Source organism: Mirounga angustirostris, unplaced genomic scaffold, assembly GCF_029215605.1.
Source record: "Mirounga angustirostris isolate CCGP_5_RB_7025 unplaced genomic scaffold, mMirAng1.0.hap1 SCAF_12, whole genome shotgun sequence".
Taxonomy (NCBI): domain Eukaryota; kingdom Metazoa; phylum Chordata; class Mammalia; order Carnivora; family Phocidae; genus Mirounga; species Mirounga angustirostris.
In genome coordinates this window covers 60,093,544-60,118,432 of record NW_026991720.1, presented here as the reverse complement: position 1 = coordinate 60,118,432, position 24,889 = coordinate 60,093,544, and the positions used below count along the sequence as shown (strand labels likewise).

The window sequence follows — 24,889 nt, the reverse complement described above, 5'->3', positions numbered from 1 at the left end:
CAGGATATATAAAGGCAAGTATATTTAAATCTACTCTCTTTTATTTCAAAACACAGACTTAGCTCTTAGAGCAAAACTGAAATTCCTCAAAGATAAACTTCAGTAGAGAGTAGTAAGGTAGACTAATCTATAAAGCACATGTTCTGTTTTTAAAGGATGTGGTTGTTGACAAAAAAAAAGAATACAGAAATCTACTTTTCAGCTGTTTATGTGCACATGACTCTTGTTAACAACCAAATTCAAGATAACATAACCTGAAACATCTTCCTTTTACTTTAAAAAGATGAAGTTTTAAAATAGTGGCTTAGGGAACATAAGTGATTTTTTCATAAAATATAATGATTAATCAAATGACTGCATCTTTGGTACCTCTGATAATTTTGACTGTATTTACAAAGAATTTCAATAATAGAAAACTTAACTTCTGTTCTGCTGGGATGAGCCAGGAAGCCTTCTTGCCTCATATAAATGGAGTGGCAGCTAGGCACTTCTGAAAGAAGAAAAACATCAGTCAAAGAGAAGTTTGGAGCTGAAAATGTGCTGTTACCAACAGAGTGCAGACAGGAAAATAACAGAAACTGACATGAGTCTCCATGAGGAGAGCTTCTCAATGGGTAGTTAACATTTCAGACAGGGCCCACACAGGAAATGGGAAAATGAGGTGCACCTCGGTGGCTCAGTCGGTTAAGCGTCCGACTCTTGATTTCGGCTCAGGTCATGATCTCAGGGTTGTTAGATGGAGCCCCGCGTTGGGCTCCAAGCTCAGCAGGGAGTCTGCTTGAGATTCTCTCTCTCTACCTCTGCCCCTCCCCCAGGTTGCTCTCTCTCTAAATAAATAAATAAATCTTAAAAAAAAAAAAAAAAGAATGGAAAAATGAGAAGCATATCATGGCAGACACAGATTCTGTTCAACAGGCATGTAAATTCAAAGTTTTCCCCACGTTTACTAAAGGATGGCTCGCCTGCAACCCCACATGAATGTGAGAGTACCCTTGGAACAAATGGGGTCATGAGTAAAGATACATTTGGGGCATTTGTGGGGTAAATTTGTATATCCCATGGTATTCAAAGCAAAGATCAACAAAGACTCAGTCATGGTTTATTTCAGGAACACTGTTAGAAATTATTATGAAAAGACAAAACTGCCACATCTCTTAAAATTACTCTAGTCTTTTAAGGTGACTGCTATTTTTCACCCCCAGATAAAAAGTATGACTGCCTTTTTATTTTGTTAAGCACACAGGTAATATTCAAAACGAATGGGGCTATAAAACAGAAATCCAACCATTTCATAGCAAACACTATTATGATGCAACCTAAGTTAACTCATCACTGAGAAAATAAACTTGGTTAATGGTTAAACTTGAGTCATAGTAATGGCTGTGTATTTAACATGTTTAGTAGCCTAGGTATAGGGAAAAGGACAGACATATGGACTAGGAGACAAAAGATTAAAATTCCAGTTCTTACCTCTAATAAAGCTAAATGACTTTAGATAAGTCATTCTGTATCTAAGCTTATATAAAATAAAGGGTTGGATCAGATGTTATCTAAAGTCTATTACAGTAGGGGCGCCTGGGTGGCTCAGTTGTTAAGCGTCTGCCTTCTTCAACTCAGGTCATGATCCCGGGGTTCCTGGGATCGAGCCCTGCATCGGGCTCCCTGCTCGGCAGGGGTCTGCTTCTCCCTCTCCCACTCCCCTTGCTTGTGTCCTGTTCTCGCTATCTCTCTGTCAAATAAATAAAATCTTTTAAATAAATAAATAAGTAAAGTCTATTACAGGCTCAAGTTCTTTGATTCTGAATAGAATGTCACTCACATGACCAGAGGTTGATTTCTGGTGAAGCCAATGAAGTTGTAGCTTCAGGAAGGACCCTCCATTTACAGGAATCCCTTCCGATGCCCTGCAACTCATTTTGTAGATGCTGTTGCTTTTTCTTTTTCTTTCAGAAGGTTCCCCAAATTTTATATTTTAGGTCCCATGAACCTGGGCCCAAGCCTGTACATAACATATAAGATTCTGTAGGAATGTTTAAATATATGTGACTAAACTAATTCTATCATCTGCAGGTATCCTCAAGTTTTTGAAACTTTCAACACATACAAAAATAAACTTATAAGATACATAGGACAAATGTCCTATTTAATATAAGAGTATGTCCTCCATTCTACCACTTGTAGCAACTACATGATTTCTGAACAAGGAATAAAGAACATTTAAATGAATTGGAGCTAAAGACCCTCATCTCTTCTTAACTATCCATCCACAGACTTTCATGTTATAACAGATAATTAGCACTATTTATTTGGCCTAGGGGCCATTCTTTCTTGGTCTGGAATGTTCCATTTTTAAAGTCTATCTGATTTAAAAAAAAAAAAATTGCCTGGTGATTAATGTCAACCAAAATATGAGATAATTTTTCAAAGAAAAAAGCTTACATGGTTTTAGTAAAAAATATCTGAATGGCAATTTGTAATAGCGATAACACTTAAAAAGTATGTAGAAATCAACAAGCTTATGAGTTGAAAACAATATAGAACTCATTATCAAACATTTTAGAACACCTTGCCTTCTTTATATAACATATGATCTAGTATATAATTCTGACCCTGCAAAAGACAGAGTTTATCTTGTTTCCTGATATCAAGAAACTTACAATGGGGTTGCAGAGTAGTTGAACTTCTGCGTTACCAAAGAGCTAGCAGTCCATTTTATCCATACTTTTTAACCAGTGGTACTTCAAATTAATTTTTAATGTTATGTTGATTTATTGCCAGGCATAGGACCCTCAGAGCAGCTGGGCCTAGGAGGGACAGTGTTAATGACTCTGCCATCAGTTCAGCAGCTGTTTACAGGTAAGAATTTTGTTGTACCAATGTTGACAGCCTGCCACAAAACACTTTTACTGACTGCTGCCCAGCTGGGGTATGGCTGTAGGCTGCTCTTGAGGCTTGAGGAAAACCTATAGATTAAACTCTATTATATGTAAGTGTGACTAAATGCAGTCTTTCCTCCCCAGGGGGGGACAAAAAGAGGAGGAGAGGAAATTCAAGCATTTATAAGAAACGCTCAAGTCAAAGTTGAAGGAACATCTTATAAAAGTGCTGTAACATAATACAAAATAAGCACAATCCTGGGCATGTGACATCAAAGATAGAATGTGATGATCATTTCACTAATTCCCACGTCTCTATGGACCTTGCCGATTTGTTATTTCTTGTGCTAATTCTGTAATATTTTTTCATAAATTCTACTTATCAGTATGACATTTAAAGTATACTGATTTAGGGGCACCTGGGTGGCTCAGTTGTTAAGTGTCTGCCTTCGGCTCAGGGCATTATCCCGGGGTCCTGGGATAGAGCCCGCATCGTGCTCCCTGCTTGGCGGAAAGCCTGCTTCTCCCTCTCCCACTCCCCCTGCTGTGTTCCCTCTCTCGCTGTGTCTCTGTCAAATGACTACATAAAATCTGTAAAAAAAATAAAAAAATAAAGTATACTGATTTAAAATTCATAATATATTAATGATTTATAATAAGGCTAAAGCCAGAACCTCTATTACACTTCCAGAGACCAAACTTGAGATCTAAGTTCTAAGAAAAGCCATGAGTGGCAATTTAGGGGGGAAAAATACATATATAAGAATATAATTGTGGGGCGCCTGGGTGGCTCAGTTGGTTAAGCGACTGCCTTCGGCTCAGGTCATGATCCTGGAGTCCCGGGATCGAGTCCCGCATCGGGCTCCCTGCTCGGCAGGGAGTCTGCTTCTCCCTCTGACCCTCCTCCCTCTCATGCTCTCTGTATCTCATTCTCTCGGTCTCAAATAAATAAATAAAATCTTAAAAAAAAAAAGAATATAATTGTGTTTTTGCCATTCTTAATACTATTTATTATACTCCGGAGTAAATAAAATTAACATCAGCTCTTGAAATTGAGACACTTGGCGAGCACTGTTTAAATCCAGTCTATCCTTAAAATCGGTATCCCTTATAGAGTCCAGAGAAGCCTGAAAAAAATATGGCTAAGAGGAGTTTATTCCCCTCAAGTAACTAAAGTCATGTTATCCTAAAGTGGTATCAGTTAATTTATGACTATCAGAGTGGGTCAGACTCTAATCAAATTGTAGAAACATTTCCAAAGTGATTATTCAATCAAATGACTAACATGGTTAATTAGGAGCCATAAACATTGCTCTGAAGTTCATCAAAGTAATGACTTGCCCAGAAAAATTACTGCTAATTAAATTGCCTGCTGCTTTCATTTCTACCTTATCTAATAAAAAATCCAACCAATGAAGTTTGGCATTACATTTTAACTTTTGCTAAATGCTCAACTAAGAACCAAACTAGCTAAGCGGGGACTTCAAAGGCAAACGTTCTGTGGTAGGAAATGGAGGCCTTGCATACATATGCATTCATGTGTTTTCATGGAATAAAGCTCCCAAAATTCAGCAACAATAACGAACTGCTGTTTAACCTAAGCACAAATGTTACTAGGACAGCGTATTCATTCTGCTCTATTATGTGTCCGTAGTTTATGATGTTAGGGCCATGAGCACAGCACTGTGATTACAAATGTGCTCCTTGTCTTCTAACAGACCTGATTTTGAACCTCAGTTCTGGTATTTCGTGGGAGTGTGACATTTTGTTAGTTTTTTCACATGTCTAGCTCTCAACTTCCACATCTGTAAAATGGGAATAATATGTGATATCCTTCAAAGGGTTGTGGAGAGGGACCCTATGGGCAACATTTCACTTAATGCCAAACAGTGAGGATTCAAGATACGTGCTTATCCTTAATAACAGAAACTATTTTTAAGTGTCCCGCACGAGTGTTTAAAGTGAGTGAACCACAGTACTTAAAACTAAAAATAATTACGTATTTAAATTATTTTATATCTTAATTTGCTGTTCTTAAAACAATTACTTAGTGAGAAGGATGAACCTGTGATATTTAAAATATACTGATTTAAAATTCATTATAAATTTATGATTTATCAGGTTTAAGTGAGCATCTCTATTACATTTTCAAAATATTTGGAGGTACCTCTTTTGAGCTTCTTTTTACAATGTTATGCCCTGATGTTTGCTGCTAAATGACTTTGGTTTAAAAAGTTTTTAATTCAGGGGTGCCTGGGTGGCTCAGTCGGTTAAGTGTCTGACTTTGGCTCAGGTCATGATCCCAAGGGTCCTGGGATGGAGCCCAATGTAGAGCCCCATGTGGAGCCCCACCTTCAGCCCCCAGGGAGTCCTGTGCTCAGCGGGGAGTCCCCTTGCCCCTCCCCCTCTGCCCCTCTCCTCCACTCGTGTTCTCTCAGTCTCTTTCAAATAAAAAGTTTTAAATTCAATCTATATATTGAATTATGTAAATTTAAGACAAAGGATTTTATATTATTTTGAAATGTATGGATCAAAAAGCACAACAATAGGACACTTAGCATGGGCCCAGTCAGCTTGCTGAAACTAAACTGCCTGTAATTTGTCACGCATGAATTCGGGGGATGATTAGCTGATCTAACATGCTACAAAAATTCAAAGCAGCAAAGCACTGTTGTCATTTCAATGCACTAGTTAATGCAGGGGCACTTAAGAACAGTAAACTAACACCTCAAACTATCTGATTTGATTAGTCTTCACCTTTAGTAATACCGTTAAAATTGCCTTTAAATTAAGATAGTCAGGTATGAAACTAAAGAGTTGAGTTTTCTGTCTCTTGCACCTTAAAGCCATATTGGGAAATACAGCGCTGATTTGGGGAAAATGCCTCTCTTTCACTGGATGCTTTTGGTTAAATGCTTCTAGCAATAATCAGTGTGATAGCTTAATTAGGCACTCAAGTCTCTGAGAGTAAATGAGAAATCCCTATAAAAGAGGAATAAGTCCAATGTTGTATTTTTACATGATCTTGCCTTCATATGAGCATGCAATGGAGAAAGATGGATTTTCTATACACTTGACCAACTCCTTGAGGAGGTAATGGGGACAAAATCACGTCTACCTAAACTTGTGTGTCATACATTGATGATGGTGGAAAACTTGGCACATTAAATGTCCAGGGCTAAAATATGTGTGTAGACATACATCTGAAATTATCAGACACTTTGTGGAAAATATGTGTGCATGTGTGTGTAATTCAATGCACACAGAGGAGTTTAAACAAGTTTTTCAAAGACACGTATCTATTATCTTAAGAAATATTGAGTTGTACCAAGAACTAATGACACAATTCTCATTCAAGAAAGAGGAGCTTTTAATACATTATTTGTTTAAAAAAAAAAAAAAGATAAAAAAATAAAGAGGAGCTTTATGACATATCTTGCCAAAGTTTTATCCGTCTTAAACTTCACGTTTTACTGTTTTGTTTGTTTCTTCCCATTTCCTGGCACAGTGTTTAAAATCCAAAGCTTTTCCAGAGTGCATAAATAACATGAGCTTTGTGAAGATGTAGTTAAATGCAAATGCATCCACATACAGCCTAGTGTAGCATCATTTTACTATGCGTTTCCACTTGCCACATAAAGGGATTTCACGTGGCTAATCGAGAAAATTATATTTTATAAAGTTTTCTGAAAAGGATGCTAAGGGGAAGGAATTTTTGTTTACATCCATGGGATCTCTCTATGAGCGAACAAATCTAAAAGTAATTAACTCTAAAAATAAGGCCCAGGATAAGTATGTCTGAATTCACTTGAGAAAGAAGAAGGCCAGTGGGATGGCACAAAAATGAAGCTTTGTAAGACCTGTTTGTCATCAGTCACAAAAGCTCCACATGGATGTAATAACATCTTAGTCACTGAACCTCATATAAAAAAAAGCAAAGAAGTTGGACTTGGCTGAAATCTTAAGAGAATGATGAAGTTAGTATGACCTCATTCACACTTAGATGGGATCTTTTTCATTAGGATTTTTAGTAAACTGTGAATATAAATAATGTAAAATCTGCAGAGATATTCTCTTCCACCACAGCTCAGAGATGCAGACTCTATTGTTGATAGACTTTGAGGACAGAAAGAGCACCACGTTAGTCTTTATGGTGTAGTGTTTGCAAGATATCAAAAAAAAAAAAAAAGTAATGTTATCTGCATTCAGGTACTTTTAAAACATAAAAGCTATGTAACATGAAGTAACAGTATAGAATAGTATTGCTGAGACCACAGACTTCTCTTGTAAGCATGTGGGTTTTGGGGGGAAACAGTATTCTACACAAATAATGACCAGATTCAGATTTAGCTTATATGATCTAGTAGGCTGACAATTCTACAAGTTTTACAAGCCTGTGAAGTTTTATTAAGTTAGAGTCAAAAATAAAATTGAAGCGATAGGAAATATAAGTACAACTGTAACCTTGACTGTTTATTAGATATTATTGTACTCCGACAGTTTACAAAAGTTTAAAAGAAAATACAAGAATAGATGCCATTAGCTGCTAAAACAGGGCCACAAGAGAATTCTGAAGAGGGGAACGTTTTAATGTTGAGTTTCAATACTGAATCATTCCCCTTCTGGAATCTACATGATGTGAAGCAAACACATCATGAATTGCTTTATCCTCTCCCTTTCATCTCTCCTTGGATCACTGCAATATTCAGATATCTATTCTAATTGCTTTGAACATGAATATACTAGTATGGAGTTCTGTAGGATGGCTTCACTCCATCGCAGACAGAATAGTACAATAACTTGTTGGTCTTACACAATAGGACTCTCTTCACCGAAGAGTATCTCTCTCACTTTGTCTTATCCTCTAGCCCCCCAAACGGTATTTGCAAGCATTAGAAATAATAATGGCATCTTATTCAAGGACTAGCAGTCTTTCAGGAAATCTCTAGGAGTCAAGATAAAAATCATACCAACAGAAATCCCTTACTCTTGCGTGGACCCCTACTACTATAGATATGAGTAACTTTACACACATAATCCTATCTAATCCTTACAAAAACAGAAAGGTAGAGGAATTATATGCCCCTTCTTATAAATGAGGAGATGAAGGACAAAAGGTGTAACAAAACATGTCTGCTACGACAAAGAGAGGAAACAGTAATCGGGCTCAGAATTCAGTGTAATATTTCCAGTGTCATACAAAGTGGGTGGTTTTGTTTTCTATTGCTAAGAATAACAAATACAGGCGGGTAAAGCAGTGCACAATGGAGGCCCACACACTGAAACAAAGGGTCACCAGGATGGAGTATTCCAAGACTCTTCTCTAAATTTAAGAAAATGGTAAAATGGTAAGTAAATCACAATGACACGTGCTTGCCATTCTCTCAGTTTTGTTTTGGTTGCTTTTCACATCTATCTTTGAATATCACTCCTTGTAAAATTTTCCAGACGGTATTTGAAACAATTAACTAAAAATTCTCTCACACACACACATCTATTTAATGTGATAAAAATTCCTTGAAAAGGTTTCAATTAAGTTAGTCATGTGTTAGGTAAAAATATTTTATGGAAATAAAAAGTATTCCTTTTCCTCTAAACTATTAAATAGTAACTCACTTAAGTATATAAATCCTGTAAGTGAAAAAAAACTCTGTAACCACATTCTATACTTAAAAATCTATATTCAAGTACTTCTTAAAAAATAAATAATATTTATCTTTCCTCTCGTTCACATTCATGAAACACACGTATGCATGTGCACACACACACACACATACACAGATCCAAATATGCATCCTTAAACTGTTTCATTTAATTTCAAATCTTAATTGCACATATAAAAACAGTTGTATGATCATTTCGTCCACTTGCAATAAGCAGTTCTGGCCTAAACATCCTGATGGTTTTCTTTAAAAAGAAACTAAAAATCCCACAGGATAAAAGTCCTCTCCCCTCCCCCTTTTAATTCCCTTTTTTGATGTTAGTACAAGTCACAAGCAGATTATACCTCCCTTCCCCCTTTCCTGCCTGTAAATCCAAGTTAGACAAACACTGTGTGGCTGAAATGACATATTTGAATGGAATTCAGACCCACCAGTTCCTGTTTATGTTTCTGATTTGAGAATGTTGTCTTCTCATTCACTATACATTAGGAACACTGCAAGGCCATAAATAGTGTTGGGTTACATGCAGGCAGAACCAATGAGCATTAATCATTACTCCCAGTCAACTGGCAAAAGCAGCAGCTGATGGAACACTACACCCTTCAGCTCTGTATAAATGGACATTCCAGAGAGTAAGAGTGTGTGCATGTGTGTGTGTGTGCGCGCGTGTGTGTTTCCTTTCAGTCTCCATTTTATGAATGAAACTCCAGGCTCTATAGAGTCCATTCATGTAAGACAAATGCTTCCAGGGCTCTGCCCCCAGGGATCAATCAGTCATGGGTAAAACTGATATGATTGGTTTAAGACAGCCTTCAGCCTTCCATTACTGACTTAAAATGCAGTCCCTGTCCATTTGACCTGTGTTAATGCATAAAGAGTAAATCCAGACCATAGTCTCAATTCTCAAATCAAATCACTAGCCAGTGCCACTTACTGTAACTGTAGATTTAGAGCATATTTAAGTATTTCTTAGAAAAAGCGATAGAGTGGACCAGAGTACTGTTTGGGGAGATTTGCTATTTTAACTCGGAGAAATGAGGAAAACCCATACGAGGCACGCGGGGCAATAAAAAGCAAAGTCAGGTTGTGAGGCCAATCCCTGACCTCTATTGTAATAACAAAATCAATTAGGAAGATATCACCGTCACTTTTCACAAGTGAAGCACCTCAAAATCAGAGATTAAGTGATCCACTAGTCCACAGATCACTGGCTGAGTAGAAGAAAATTATCTTTGGATGTTAGAGAAACAGAATGTTAACATCTTCTGAAGGATCAATAGCTCATTCCTTTAAATTCCCAAGTGACTCTCCAGCTGAATTTTTTGAAGTAACAGTTTTAAAGTTAGGATGGAAAAAAAGAATGAGCTGCCATGTTTTAGGAGAAAATGTAGCCATAAGCAAATGATGCTCACTAATGGAATAGGGCCAAGGCTTGGCCTTTGGTAGTGCTAAATATCAGGTACAAAAAGCCAAAGTTCATGAAACCATAATCATCACTGCACTGGAAATTGCTAAAGATGATAATGCCTAAAAATATCTGGAGTTTTTAGAAGGAAAAAAGCTATTTATGAGCAATTATGGGAATGATTTGTGAAGAGTCAATCGTATACCAAACACTGTTAAGCACATAATAGGTTTTATCAGCCATCTGTAACTTGGTCCTCGACTCCAGAGGGAAGAAACCACTTCTCTCTTCCAGGGGCCTAAAGCCATACGGGAAAACAGTTGCAGTCAACAATCTCTGTATACATCTCCAAACAATTTCTCACGAAATTTTTACCGTGCCTGTTGAAGAAGGAATGAGGAGAAACGTAAAAGATGCCTAGTCTTTGGTTTTAAACCTGTGAAGAATTATCTACTGTGGCGTCATGACAATTTAATATGTACCTTCCAATTTCTAATATCTGATAAATAAAAGAGAAGAGAATAAAGTCACCAACATATTTTAGAATTCAAAATTGAAATACCTGACAGAGCCAGGCGGGGAGATAATAAAGAATTCTATAATCTCCCAGCCAGAGAAAATATGGAACAGAGGCAAGACCACTGACGAGTGAACATACAGTTCACTCTTTATTCAAGGCTTTAAAATTTTTTTCTTCTACTTGAGATGGTTCAACGATATGTAAATAAATGATGAAATTAAGCTGAATATTTTCAAATGTAATATTTCATATTTAGAAATTTTAAAATTACCATTATTGGCTGTAGGACCTTCCATTTTGGAGATGAGGAAGGTTGCTGGTTTATAGCAAGCCTGGGTGTTTAAAATAAGTATCAGAAGCTCTTACTCCCTCTGTTCCATCTGACTTTAATTAGCATTTTTCAACAGTTTCCTTTTGTAATCACTACATTCCTTGTGTTTCTTGAACAATATGTTTGGTTGTTTACTTATGTGTAACTCAATTGTTCAGAAAAGATGTAAGAAAACTTATTAGAAAATATGCATGAGGTCAGTTTCTCTAAAATATATATCTCCTCTTGTAAATAAATAATAAAAATCATTTAAAAATAATAAATGCTGATGACAAAATTTCTGAGATACTACTCTAGTAGTAGTAGTAACACTCATTCTGGTAATAGTTTAAGCTAAACTACTACGTAATTGTGGTATTCTGAATTTTGTTCCCTTGTTTTCACTTTTTTGAAATTTTGTGTCAGTTGAATCAATCGATGGAGGCCCTGAAGAATCTTCTCCAAAACACTATTTATTTATATTTCTATGTGGCAGCAGAAAATAATTATGTTCATCTTGCTCTGTCATCCACTGATTCCAACCTGTAACTTTCACTTTAAAACCTTATTATAAACTTTGGAAGGGGAACCCCAAGCAAGGCTTAATAGAACCAGCATTAAAAATTACTTGACCAAGGTGCCTGGGTGGCTCAGTTGGTTAAGCGACTGCCTTTGGCTCAGGTCATGATCCTGGAGTCCAGGGATCGAGTCCCACGTCTGGCTCCCTGCTCATCGGGGAGCCTGCTTCTCCCTCTGACCCTCCCCCCTTCTCATGCCCTCTCTCTCTATCAAATAAATAAATAAAATCTTTAATAAATAAATAAATAAATAAATAAATAAATAAATAAATAAATAAATAAATAAAAATTACTTGACTACTTTTCCTATGATTTGACTAAGATGAGTAGCCACCAACACAGCAAAAACACAGAAGAAGAGTGACAATGGAAAAATCTTCCTCCCTTGCCATTTTAGAAACCCAAGAGGATTTATATTTAACTCTCTATGTCTAAAGTGCCAGCTTGGGCCTATATGAGGACCAGATATATTTGTCAGCTCTGACAGCTGAGAGTTGAACATATTCTTAGTTTTCACATACTTAACATGAGGTAAATATGTTTTCAGTGTTTATTTCATCATTTCTCTACCTATATATAATTTTTTCACATGCTGAAGACAGAAAATCTTTCTTTAAATTTATGAAGGCTTGTCTATTGGCTTTTACTAAAGGCCTAAGGTGACAAAGAAGGATATGGGGGAACTTGGGAAGGTTGCCTGGATGAAGAATGGATTTAAAAATGGAGGATGTAAAAGTCCTACCATATTCTTCCAGATGTAAGCTTTCCTTGTGTCTCTTTTATATAATGCAGTCGCTCATAAGCTTTCTGGCGAAAAATGGATTCAACTGATAAAAGTTTGAAAATGACTCCTCAAGTTAAATTCTAAGCCTTTGAGAGCTATCAAAAAAAATTTTTTTAAAGATTTTATTTATTTTTATTTTTTTTTAAAGATTATTTATTTATTTATTTGACAGAAGGAGACACAGCGAGAGAGGGAACACAGCAGGGGGAGTGGGAGAGGGAGAAGCAGGCTTCCTGCTGAGCAGGGAGCCCGATGTGGGGCTCCATCTCAGGACCCTGGGATCATGACCTGAGCCGAAGGCAGACGCTTAACGACTGAGCCACCCAGGTGCCCCAAGATTTTATTTTTAAGTATCTCTACACCCAACATGGGGCTGGAACCTATAGCCCCGTGATCAAGAGTTTAATGCTCCACTGACTGAGCAAGCCAGGCGCCCTGAGCTACCAAAAATTTTAACAAAGATGGGTGATACCCAATAAGAAGGCTCAGATAAACTCAAAGTTCATATATAATCCAAGCATTTTAGAGTTAGAAGATCTGTTAATTAGCTAATTTTTCCTTCTAATTATTACTAAGCCTTTTCCAGAAGACCTATTATGGAAAGTCACTTCTTTGACAATCTCAACTATTGACAATGTTTATATTTTTTTAAAAAGAAACAGAATGCATTTTAATCCTAAATGTCACTGGAGGTCCCATATTTTCCTCTCTTACAACAGTGAGCACCTAATAATTAGAATAAAATTTGGGGACCATCTAATGTAAAGGAAAAGCACACATTAGGTCTCAGTGCAGATACTTCCATTGCTCTGAATCAGGTAGAGTTTTGACAAACCACAGAGAAACTGAGTCCAAAAATTAGAGTATAGGATCAATAACATAGGTAAGAAATGGTGGAGTAAAGTACTTTATTTTGGACAACTATGTAGAAAGACGGTGGTGAACAGTGTACTAAACTAAGAAAATTTTGGTTCCAGTTTTGACCGTTTTACAAAATATCTGTGTACCTGGAGATAAGTTAATAGGAATGAGCCTCAGGCATTTTATCTGTACGACTGAGGTGTGGGGAAGGAATGTGAACTAGATAATATCCAAGAACTTTCAGGAGTTTAAAATTTTCTAATTCTGTGAAACAACTCTTTGTGTCAATTTCCCAATTTAAAATTAGCATTCACAACATTTGCTACCATATGTGTGTTATTTGCCTCCAAACTGAAGGAAGGCCTCATCAGTACCACAGAGTGGCCCTACAAAACACCATTAAAAAATATAACACAACTAATGAATCATTGAACACTATACCAAAAACTAATGATGTACTATACAGTGGCTAACTGAACATAATAAAATACATATATATAAAACATTTTCTTCAGGAGACACATGATGTCAGCTTTCTCCACTACCCCCTCCTTCTACTTGTTCCTCTCCTGAAGCTCAAACCTTGTCTGCCATTTTCTGATTTCAGCAACTCTCTTCCTGCCCTTGAAAGTTCTCCTTTCCCCCTCTCCATCCCCAGCTCTTAGATTAAACTGCTCCACTCTTGGCTGGGAGGCATCTTTTAAACTAAGGAGAGTAATAGAAGAGGCCCTGAGAGCTAAAAGCATCTTATTAATGTACTACCCCTCCAATCAACTCTTAGGTTGAGATTTTTTATGTATCCCAAAATGCAAAGGAACAAAGCACTAATTGTGGATTGCAAACACCACGCAGGGATGAACTAGAAACCCACCAAGTAGCATAATAATTCTGCTCCCACCTCTAAGGCACTACTGGACACAAACTAATAGCAAGTCAGTTAGCTTTGCATCATGTGAGACTATAATATCATCCTTTACTTAGCACTCTTTTCACTTAAAGGACTGATGTGATTAATCTGGACACTTCTGCAACTCCAAATGGGTTGATATTTTGAAATATAATACTTATTCTGTCTGATTAGAAAAGCAGTACCTAAGCATGGTTAAAATGCAAAGCACTTTACAGACAAAATAGAAATTGCTTAGAATATCATCACCCATATAGAGCCACAGTATGTCTGTACTGGGTCTTATTTTGAATGAGTCATACATTACATATGTAATATTCTTTTTTACTCAGATTTCATTAAATTTTTTTAAAGATTTTATTTTTAAGTAATCTCTATACCCAACATGGGGCTCAAACTCACAACCCTGAGATCAAGAGTCACAAGCTCTACGACTGAGCCAGCCAGGTGCCCCTCATTATTTTTTTTAGTATATATTTTTTAAAACCTGACTTCAAATGGCTGCCTAATATTTCTCTAATGGATAGCTATAACTTATTCTTTCAATTACTCTATATTTGTAACATTTCTCTCTCACTCAAACATTCATTGTGCCTTCTATTCTCTAACATAATTTCCAGGGTGAAATGACCTGATTACAGTGTATGAACATTGTGTGCTGATATTTTCTTGAATCAAACTTTAGTTTAATCTTCCCACCACCCCCCTAAAAATGCTACCATGTAAACTATCAAAAAGGAAGGAAGGAAGGAAGGAAGGAAGGAAGGAAGGAAGGAAGGAAGGAAGGAAGGAAGGAAGGAAGGAAAGAAGAGAAAAGAAAAGAAAAGAAAAGAAAAGAAAAGAAAGAAAGAAAGAAAGAAAGAAAGAAAGAAAGAAAGAAAGAAAGAAAGAAAAGAAAGAAAGAAAGAAAAAGAAAGAATCAACTAACAACTCCAGTGAAATATGTTGCTCTGAATATATAAAATATTTGCCTCCTTGGGCATTGTGAATCTGCAAAACCTCATATGCAAACATGAAAATGGGAAAATAATTATGATTCTATGAAAGTGGGGCACTGCATAAGGAACTCCCACGAAGCACTCAATGCACATTCAATTAATGTAGTCACTTGGCCATTAGGGCAAGAAAGAGAAAATCATGTTGGATTCAGGAGAAACGAACCAACTAACAAAAAAACCTGTGTACTGCTTTGTGCAGTACTATTAGGCTAGAGAAGATGAGAAAGAAAACAATAATAACAGATGTGATTATTTAGAACTCAATATCCTAATATAATCGTGATCACACTCTACTAGGTCACCAAACTGTCCCTAAATACATTTTTTTTTATCTTCTCCAAGTGTCCTCTGATACAGGTTTTCTTCTCTTCTCCTGAATAATAATTTCTACTCTACTAACATAATATTTTGCATTTTTTTAGCTTGAACACTCGGCAGTTGAAATTGCATTCCTGTAATTATAATTATAACTAATAGACCTTCCATTTCCCATGTCATAATTAATGTCAGGCTTTATTAGAGCATAATCATGCTGCCTTTTCACTTACAAAGCTTCTTTTATTTTCACAACATTTATGTTATATTGAATTAAGCAATAAAGAGTTCTAGAGGCCTTCTGAAAGGAAAACCTTTGGATCACAGATGCTAAGTAAACTATGAAACGTTTTTGCATTGTTTTTAAATCACATAAACTATTTTCTAATGTCCCATTTGCTCAACCTCAGTAAGTGAACCAAGAAATCAATGATCCAGCAATAAATACATTAGATTCCCTAAAAAGATTATTTAATGTGCTCTAGCAAGGATGAAAGAACTAATGACCACAAAACAAAATATTTGGAGATCATCCTTGTTGATTGCAATGTATGAATGTATGACATATGCAGACACGTCAGCCAACTCAACTGCAGCAACTTAGTGGCCAAGGAAATACATTTTGATACTTGCATATTAATTTTTCACAGGCCCTGGTTACACACTGTTACTGAAGTTTTTTTTAGACCACAACCAGAAGACACAGCTTTACGACTTAACTATTCAAACAAAACAGAACTGTATCCTATTGGCAATACTGAAATTAGAATTCAAAGGTGCCATACAACTTCTTTAGCAATCCGCAATAGAATTTAGAGGGAAGAAAGGAATCTAAATTAATAGCTTCCCAAATGTTAAACAACTATCCTACAAGTCACGTGCAAGGTATTATGGTACACTTAACAGAAGACATGCCCTATATCCCTTTAAAATAGGATACTGGACAGTTACAGACAGAATGGTTATGTCCCCCACAATTCACTGTAGATGCCCTAATGCCCGGTGTGATCGTATTTGGAGATGGGGCCCCTGAGAGGTAATAAGGGCTAGATTAAGTCAGGAGGGTGGGACCCCCCATGATGGAATTGGTGCCTTTATAAGAAGAGGAAGAAGGATCAGAGCTCGCTTACTCTCTGTCACATAAGGGACACAGTGAGAAAGTGGCCATCTGCAAGGCAGGAAGAGGGTCCTTCCCAGGAATGAGATCTGCCGGCACCTTGACCTTGGGACTTCCCAGCCTGCAGAACTGTGAGAAATAAATGTGTGTTGTTTAAGCTTCCCAGTCGATGGTAGTTTATTAGAGCAGCCTGAGCTAAGCCATGGACTATGCTTTTTAGGCTACATCTGTGCTTTTGAGGGTCGGACAGTGACTGACTCTGAAGTTCATATTATGTATGGCCCACCAATAATGCATCTTCTCAAGAAAAGGTACATACGCTCAACACCATGTTATACATAATTTTACATGTTACATAAATATGAGGAAAAGAGATCTATATGGAGCTAATTACAGAATCAAGAAAATGGTTTCATTATCAATCTTGCTAAATTATACACATAAAAACATTTCTAGAACACATAGATACTCTCTAAATGTTATGCCTTGTAAGTCCTTTTGAACAAATTATTTGGGTTATTTTATATGTATTTTCTATGCAAAGTTTCTTGAAATCATGGTGACTTCAAAAAACCGTGCAGCAAATATGGTTTGAGGGGGGAAGAGACGATCAGTTAAAAGGATTTGAAATTTATAGAGAAAAATGAATCCCATCTATAAAATTATTAGATAATAGGATTCTTAATTATGGACAGAAACTATGGACAAATATACGAAGTTCTAAACACGAAACTACAGTACATTTCAGGTACACTTAGTCTCCAAATTACAGAGCATGGGAGGCAAGCATTCAAATAAAGGCCCTCATGCCGTATGTTTAAATTTTTTTCATTGTAAACCAACCAACAAACAGATAAATAAATATGTTTTCTCCTCCCATGCCTTGAAAATATACCATTCACAACAAATGGAAGGCTACATCAAATTTAGAATTTGAGGAAATCTCTAAGATTAGCCCTGGAATAGGATGGTAGGGAACCAGCTTCTAGTCTTCAGACCCCAGCTTACCCTGCTTTCTGCTTCTTTTCCTTTCCCCATAACCCCACATTGCGCCACATGCCATGGGGGCCTCATACGCAGGCAAAGGGGCACATGCAAGCTCCATCCTCATCCAGCTACAAACAGCTACCCGGTGGCCACTTCCTTGGACCTCGGTGTGTACACAGGAGCAATGTGCTCTGCCTTCAGAAAACTGAGCCTGGGATGAAACTGCTCAGGCTCTGGAAGTGGACTTAGGGCCAGTGAGGCAGGGAATTCATGGGTCCTTGGTAGCTGGTGCCCTTTCCAAAGGTGGAGGTCTGACCTCTGAGTAGGCAAGTCCTCTGACAATCCTTTGAACCTCTTGCCCAAGGAAGAAGCGTGGCCAAAGGGAGACTCTGAGTTGTAGGACTCCCCCTTGCTGAGCTTCAAGAGCAGTTTATAATAAAGCAGGTAATTTTATGCAAGTTAAAAAGTCAAATTCGAGATAATTTTCTTTCCTCAACTAGAACTGATAGAAAAATTCAGCAGTTATTCCTAGAGAAGCAACAGTCCCTTCTCAAAGAACAACCATAATGTTGCATCTAAACAAGAGGAAATTACATTGTTTTCAAGTATTTCCAAGTCCACAACCATCTATTCACCAGTTACAATAATGTTAATAATGTTTTGTAGGAACACTGTACTCTTCTTATAAGCATTAGCTTTGATTTCATACTTTCTTTCAAAATTCCTGAGATATCTGAAAAGCAGACATCCTGATTTTGAGATTGTAATGGGGGGAAAGTGAGATGAGTTGCATAATTCTTCTAAAGTCTCAAGGTCACATGTTGGCAAAGTTGGTGATAATACTCATAACCAATTTACATTTCCTTACTTTCAGAAGACCTCCTTTTTTCTCGATCTTGATATACTTCTCTGGGGGTGGCGGGGTCTTTCTGGCTCAGTGAGACCAAAGCTAAGCTCTACAAATAAACCATTTTGAAACTCAGATGTTGTATTTTTGCTCTTCTTCTTCTAATAAGTAAGAATCTTACTTTTGGACCAGTGGAATCTTGCCATTAATAAAGGGAAAAACAAACAGTTTTAAGCACTAAATGAGCCAATACAAAAGAATATTACTTTCTGGAAGCATTGTTATTAAATAATGCTGCAGTAGCAAAATGGAAAAAAAAGCCCAAAATCAAGAAAAGAATTACAATGTTACGCTCTTGGACAGAGAGTGTGCCTAATTTTACAAATTACACTTTTTTTTGGACTGGTTTCATTTCTAGATACTACTTCAACCATCAGCTCAAGCCAAAGTGGTTTGACGGTCCAGCTTCACACAGAAAGATTCAAAGAAGGGATAAAATCAGAAAGATTCCACACCAAATGGTCATGAGTTACCCCATGCGATGCAAACATTAATCAAAGTGACCAACAAGTGAAAAGATGTTTTAAATGTAACTTAAAGCCCAGGCCTACCTGAATCATATGCAAAGTCTCTGGGTTCCTGTTTAATCATCAGAGGAGGAGGGAAGCTTTGGCTGGCCGCCCCGCCAACCATGGTGTTGTGTTCGTACACTGGGTCGTGGTACTCCTGCTTAAAGCCTTGAGGTGGGAAGGGGATGTTTGGCTCAGACATCTGCCGTTGGTACATAGGACGGCCTTCCCTTGGCATTGTCGGCAGAGGAGGAAAAGAATTACAGGGTTCAGAAAGCTGGCGGCGAAATCTGGGAAACAGGAGAGCATGTTTTAAGTAAAAAAGTTAACAAGGAATACTCCTTAAAATACGGCTACAATTTTCAACTGTTTTGTTAATGAGCATGATACCAACTGACCTGAAGGGCAAATCTTTTTTTTTTTTTTTTTAAGATTATTTATTTATTTATTTTTTAATTTTTGCTGGAGGTGGGGGTGGAGAGAGAAAATGAACTGGGGGTACGGGCAGAGGGAGGAGCAGACTCCCCACTGAGCAGGGAGCCCAATGCGGGCTCGATCCCAGGACCCTGGGATCATGACCTGAGCTGAAGGCAGACGCTTAACCGACTGAGCCACCCAGGAGCCCCTGAAGAGCAAATCTTTAACAAGGACTGGATTTCTCCTTCCTGGGTCAGTAGCACCCTGTTTTTTAATCACAATAGGACTTGTGTTCTTTGATAAACTGTCCCTTGCAGCACCATTTTGGTACACCACAGTGAGTTAAAGGTGTGCTTTGAGTAGGGATAGGAGAGCAGTGTATTATTTTGTGAAAACACACCCCCTAACAAGCTAAAATGCCCAATTCTAAACACATAGGATTATTTACCAAATTTTCAAATTAAGAGAGTCTCAAGTAATTATAGACAAGAAAAAACAAACCAGGAAAAACAGAATCTGATTCCAAAGTACATCCCCTGTCTCTTAATTGTTACCAAATTAATCAAAAAACACCAAAAAATCAACCAGGTAACCTACTTAACTGGTTTTCCTTCCCTTACCATCAGTTACTGAGGAAGCAAGAGAGGAATGACCCTCCTCTCAAATGGACAGGACTCTTAAATCTTCAACAATGTTGTAAATAACATTGTATTCTGGTGAGAAATAAAACAGGAAAATATTACAGAGACTAAAACCCAGGCTGGTTTTTAAAAGACCACCTCTCTACCGTCAAACTGCAGTACAGGACACATCAGCTTCCGATAGCTTCAAACAAAATATCAAATTGATACAAATGAGCATCAAATATACAGATGGAAAGAAGATGTATGAGTGGAGTAGATTTGGGACAGGTTGTGCTGTGGGGTCATGAGAAGTTCTGAGGCCTCAGGAGAAGGCTGACAGCAAGTCCCTCTCTTCCTTCCTTCTCGGTTATGCTGTGTAATGATTGGCTAATCACATAATCGTTCGTTCTGTGTTTCTCATCTATAATATCATTGACCCACCACAAAGATGTGGATTAATTAAAGAGTCAAAAGTACTCTAAAATGCCCCAAGAGTGCTTAAAAATAACCTACCCCACATTTCTATGAGCAAATATAAACCTATTAACCGACCAGCTCCCGCCCCCCCCCCCCCCCCCCCCCCGCCAACACTAAAAGCATTCCTGAGACTTTAATTTGGAAAGTTAACATTTAATTTTGGTAACGGTTGGTAAATGAAAATAAGGTAAAAGCTAAAGAACGGCAAAGCAAATCACTTTAACATTTCCACAAACACTCCCTCTCTATCCCGCCGTGATTTAACTCTAAGTTTACTGACTGCCATAGAAAGCACTGAAGTTCCACCTACACCTGCAGTAAATAAACTTAGAAACTCCGATATTGCCAAACACGCTGACTGGCACTGCATTCATTTCCCTTCTCTTGCTTATTTCATTAGCCAAAAAAAGAAACAGAAATTATCATTAAGAACTGTCAAGGAGTGAATCAGAAAATTGTAACTTGAAGTTAAAATAAGAAACCAGCTCACTTGTGAAAGCCTTAAAAGGAAGTTAATAATACTTAGACTAAAAGCTTTGTAAGCAATCAAACCATTTGTTTTTACGAGTTGACCCGATTCTCATTGGTACCTCCTGAGGACCACATATCTATTCAACATGCAGCCTTCATAGGAAGCTACAAGTGTCTCGTGCCATTCTTAGGAGGCCTTGGGCAATGATAAAGGTAAAGTGACTCAAGTGGCTTCTGGAAGAGAGTTAATGCGTAAGGAGAGCACGCTGATGCTTCTTGGATACAGAAAAACAGTGTATAAGTGGTGGGAAACACTGAGAAAGAGAGACAGGGCTCCTGCACAGTGGGTTCAGGGACAAGTGCCAAAGGGCTGGCCCAAGGAACAGAATGAGCCTGAGGAAAGGAAGCAGGGTGCAGCCCAGTTGGCCATAAAGCATTCCCAGAGTGAGGTGGGGTGCCCAGGATGGAGGGGGCTATTTGGAGAAAGGATCTGTTCCCGGAGCAAATTTTGCCATTTATAAGGGAGGGACTGTCATTGGTTGGCTAGAACCCTCCAAGAAATCCTCCTCAGAAACATACGGCTTCCGAGATTTTCCTGGGATTGGCCAGCTGGTACTGTCCTCACAACTCAGTGGGGGGCAGTGGGAAAAGACCCCGAGCTTCCCTCTTCTAGTTCCGGGCCGGCTGTTCTCAGTCTCAAATATTTGACTTCAAGTAGAGAAACTAAAATGGATTTGGCTAAAGCCTCTCACGTTAGGTCACCGAAACCCAGGCATTCTGCTTGTTCAGCAGTCACCTTCCCGAACTGCTCCACACAAATGGCGACGACACAAGCTTGCGAGTGGGAGAGCCTCACGAAAGGGGGACTTGGGGAAGTCACCGCAAGTGGACAAAGGAGGACTTGCTTTTCTTGTTTGTACTCTTCCTCCCTTTCAGTCCTGCACAATGTGCATCTGTTTAATGGCCCACCCTGCAATAAGATTTCTTTCATCGGTATTTACAAAACTGTTTACACAGATGCACATACCGTCATGCTCTGACAAGGTCTCCAGTCTACGGAGTGAGAAGGGAAAGATCATAGGAGGCATTTCATAACCAAAGCACAAAAGGACTCAGTGATGGAAACAAAGGTGGCAAAGATACAGCTTAGTTGCACATTGTAAAGACTGCTTTAATCTTACCCATCATACCAAAAGAGAGTTAGCTGAATTTGAGATTGAGTCACATTAAGTAACCTATAAAAAGCAGATCTGAGTCCTCCCGTATTTTCAGAAAGTTGCCAGTGACACATCTTCTGGTTTCCTCTGCTGATCCAGAGGATTCCTTCGGCTGAGTTATTTTTATAATGGTGTGTCAGAGCCAGTTTGCACTGGCTTATTGTTATATTTTCAGAAATATGGCGAGCCAATTGTTAAACACAGGATTATTAAGAATTAAATGACGTCAATTTATAACTTTCTAAATATTATATTAAAAACAAAGGCGATAGGTACTCAAAACTCATCCCTTGCAAATTATTTTACTACGTGTTACTACTGATTATGTTCCAGAGCTTACGTCCATTTTATCTGTATGGTAGAAATACTAAATAAAGCTGTGTTGCTACTACACATCTCTTTCTGACTCCACCTCTGGAGCTGTCAGAATGATAGCTCCGAGTCGGAATATTTACATCACAGACGTATCAAATGCCACAGATGACGTCTTTGGGCTTTTCTCCCATCAATCCCGCTGTTAAACCCTTCCCAGCACACCATTGGCTCCATATAATTACAAGGCAGAAAGGAAAGGAAGGATGCTGAATACAATCAACCTGTGTTTTAAGCTGTATTATTAAAAGTGCTAAAGGTACTCCAATATTTTATTTAGATATGAATTCATCTCTAGGAGTCCAGAATTATCCACCACAGCATACTCCCTAGCTCCATGTTCTGGCTCTTGCCTTCCTTCTTTCTAAGGAATAATAATTCAGTCTCAAACTCTTAACTTTATATTCTCAGTGTCCAGGGTCATGCATCTACTGCCATTAAATATTCATCACTTGGAAAGGATGGAAAATGGTTTTAATCAAATAAGTTCTATTCTGCAAAACTATGTACAGCTAAACCATTCAATCTAAGGTAAAGAACCTAATTCCATAAGCCACCTACTAAAATTAGTCTCCTAACTTTATAGAACAAGTACACACATATGCTCATAAAAATGGGATGATCTGATTTAAAGTTTAAGTGAGGCAATTTAATTCAGGCAAAGCGAAAGGGAAATGTTCAAATGTCGGTATATAGATTAATTTTCCACTTTAGCAACCAATTTAAATGTTTATAAAAGGAATGTTTATAAATGACCTTCTCCACAAATTATTTATAAGTATAGATAGGGCAAGCTCTTTCTAAAAATATTTTGCAAAGATGTGCAAAATTAATACGCTCACCTTAAATCTACCATAGGTCTTAGGAATTAGTAATGGAAATTTCTTCCAAGATGCTAAAAACATTAAAAAATATATAGTACTTGCAGTTTACCTGTGGTCCATGGGGTAGCTGCTGTCTTGTATGGGCTGCGAAGGAGGGAGGTGAGCTGGGAAGGTGCGGTCAGGCTTCGGAGTGTGAGTGGAGTTTGGAGATGCATGATGTAGTGGGGATACTGGGGTGCTGGACGGTGTTGGGGGGTTGGAGGGCCTCATTCCCACTTGTGGCTTCTGATCATAGGCACTACCCAAGGAACAAAAGAGAAGAGAACATCTGTTTCTTTGGAACGATTAAACAATTTTTCTTCCAACCCAAGAAAAGCAAAAAATATTCTAGGCTCAAGTCATAAGGAAGTGAGAATTTTATAAGTATTGTTTTTTTATAATCCTAAAACATGTAATCTGCAGAATCACCCACCACTTACACAGAAAATAGGATAATTAATACATAACTCGGTATTAGCATAAATATAAAACACGTGTTTTAATACCTACACAAACAACTTAGTATACGGAAAAATCACTGTCTATGAGAGCACTGGAACTATGGAAATAATTATTGATGTATCTATTCTTGATATGTTTCCTTGAGCAAGTTGGATAGATCTTTTCTGAATCATTAAATATTTCTGATACTATCATTGTTCCATATTATGTAAGATTTTAGAACAAGACACTAACCTCAATTTCATAAGATGGAGACCCTTCCTGGCTTGCCTTTATTTATGATAAAAATTTTAAGAAGGCAATCCTTTCGCCTTATTTTCATTTTTTAATATAAAATAAATGATGCCTGGCATTAACTTCCTCACATGGGATAATAAAGAGTAATGAGGCAAATTAAAATGTCTCTGACATAGTTAAACTTTCTTGGAGTATAAGAATAGGTACAAGGGCGCCTGGGTGGCTCAGTCGTTAAGCGTCTGCCTTCAGCTCAGGTCATGCCTGGGATCCAGCCCCGCATCGGGCTCCCTGCTCAGCGGGGAGTCTGCTTCTCCCTCTCCCACTCCTCCTGCTTGTGTTCCCTCTCTCACTGTGTCTCTCTCTGTCAAATAAATAAAATCTTTAAAAAAAAATAATAGGTTCAAAATGAGGTTCTTAAAAAGAAAATCCTATTGTCATAGTCTAACTTTTAAACAGAATTACCAAGGAATAAAATGAGTAAGCTTGTTTTTATATACACTACGGATTTAAGTTGCTTTCCTTTGTTGCATTTCCTCTTGGGAATATGATTTAACTAATTTTTATCATCTAAAAAATATTTTACTAAGAATAAATTTTACTTAAATTTCTGAATAAGAAAGGTATTTCTAGGTTAAAATAATACATCTTTTAAAATAAAAAGTGATTATCAATACATAGTTTTTCCTTTTTAAAAAAGAAACATTCTTTTTGGATTAACTTCTGAAATAATTTATTCAGTTGCTACATCTATACCACAGAATTACATCCAAGCGCAAAAATACTTCACAGAAGTGTAGAGAAGTCAACTGTTGGCTTTAAAGCAAAGTCAACAGAACTCATATTATGTTTGGTTCTACCTCTTTCCTTTACCAATATTTTTGAATGAGAAACCCCTTCTTCTACAAAATAGTTTGCCTGTCTTATTCCCATGTAAAAAGAAAAAAATAATCTATCTTCTGCCCTAGGACACTACTTTTTTTTTTTTTCTCCATGAAATACTGTATTGAGTTATA

The 24,889-nt window shown here is 37.5% G+C and overlaps 1 protein-coding gene across 3 annotated transcripts in view; it reads right to left on the bottom strand.

Moving 5' to 3' along the window:
• Nucleotides 1-24,889, bottom strand: part of ETV1 (ETS variant transcription factor 1) — a 97,462-nt gene that overhangs the window by 19,703 nt on the left and 52,870 nt on the right. For all 3 annotated transcript variants that reach the window (XM_054505272.2, XM_054505273.2, XM_054505271.2), the window contains 3 exons: nucleotides 23,248-23,436; nucleotides 18,780-19,027; nucleotides 424-490 (listed from right to left, as the gene is read on the bottom strand). In XM_054505272.2, coding sequence (XP_054361247.1) covers nucleotides 424-490; nucleotides 18,780-19,027; nucleotides 23,248-23,436 — 504 coding nt within the window. The remainder of the gene's footprint in view (nucleotides 1-423; nucleotides 491-18,779; nucleotides 19,028-23,247; nucleotides 23,437-24,889) is intronic.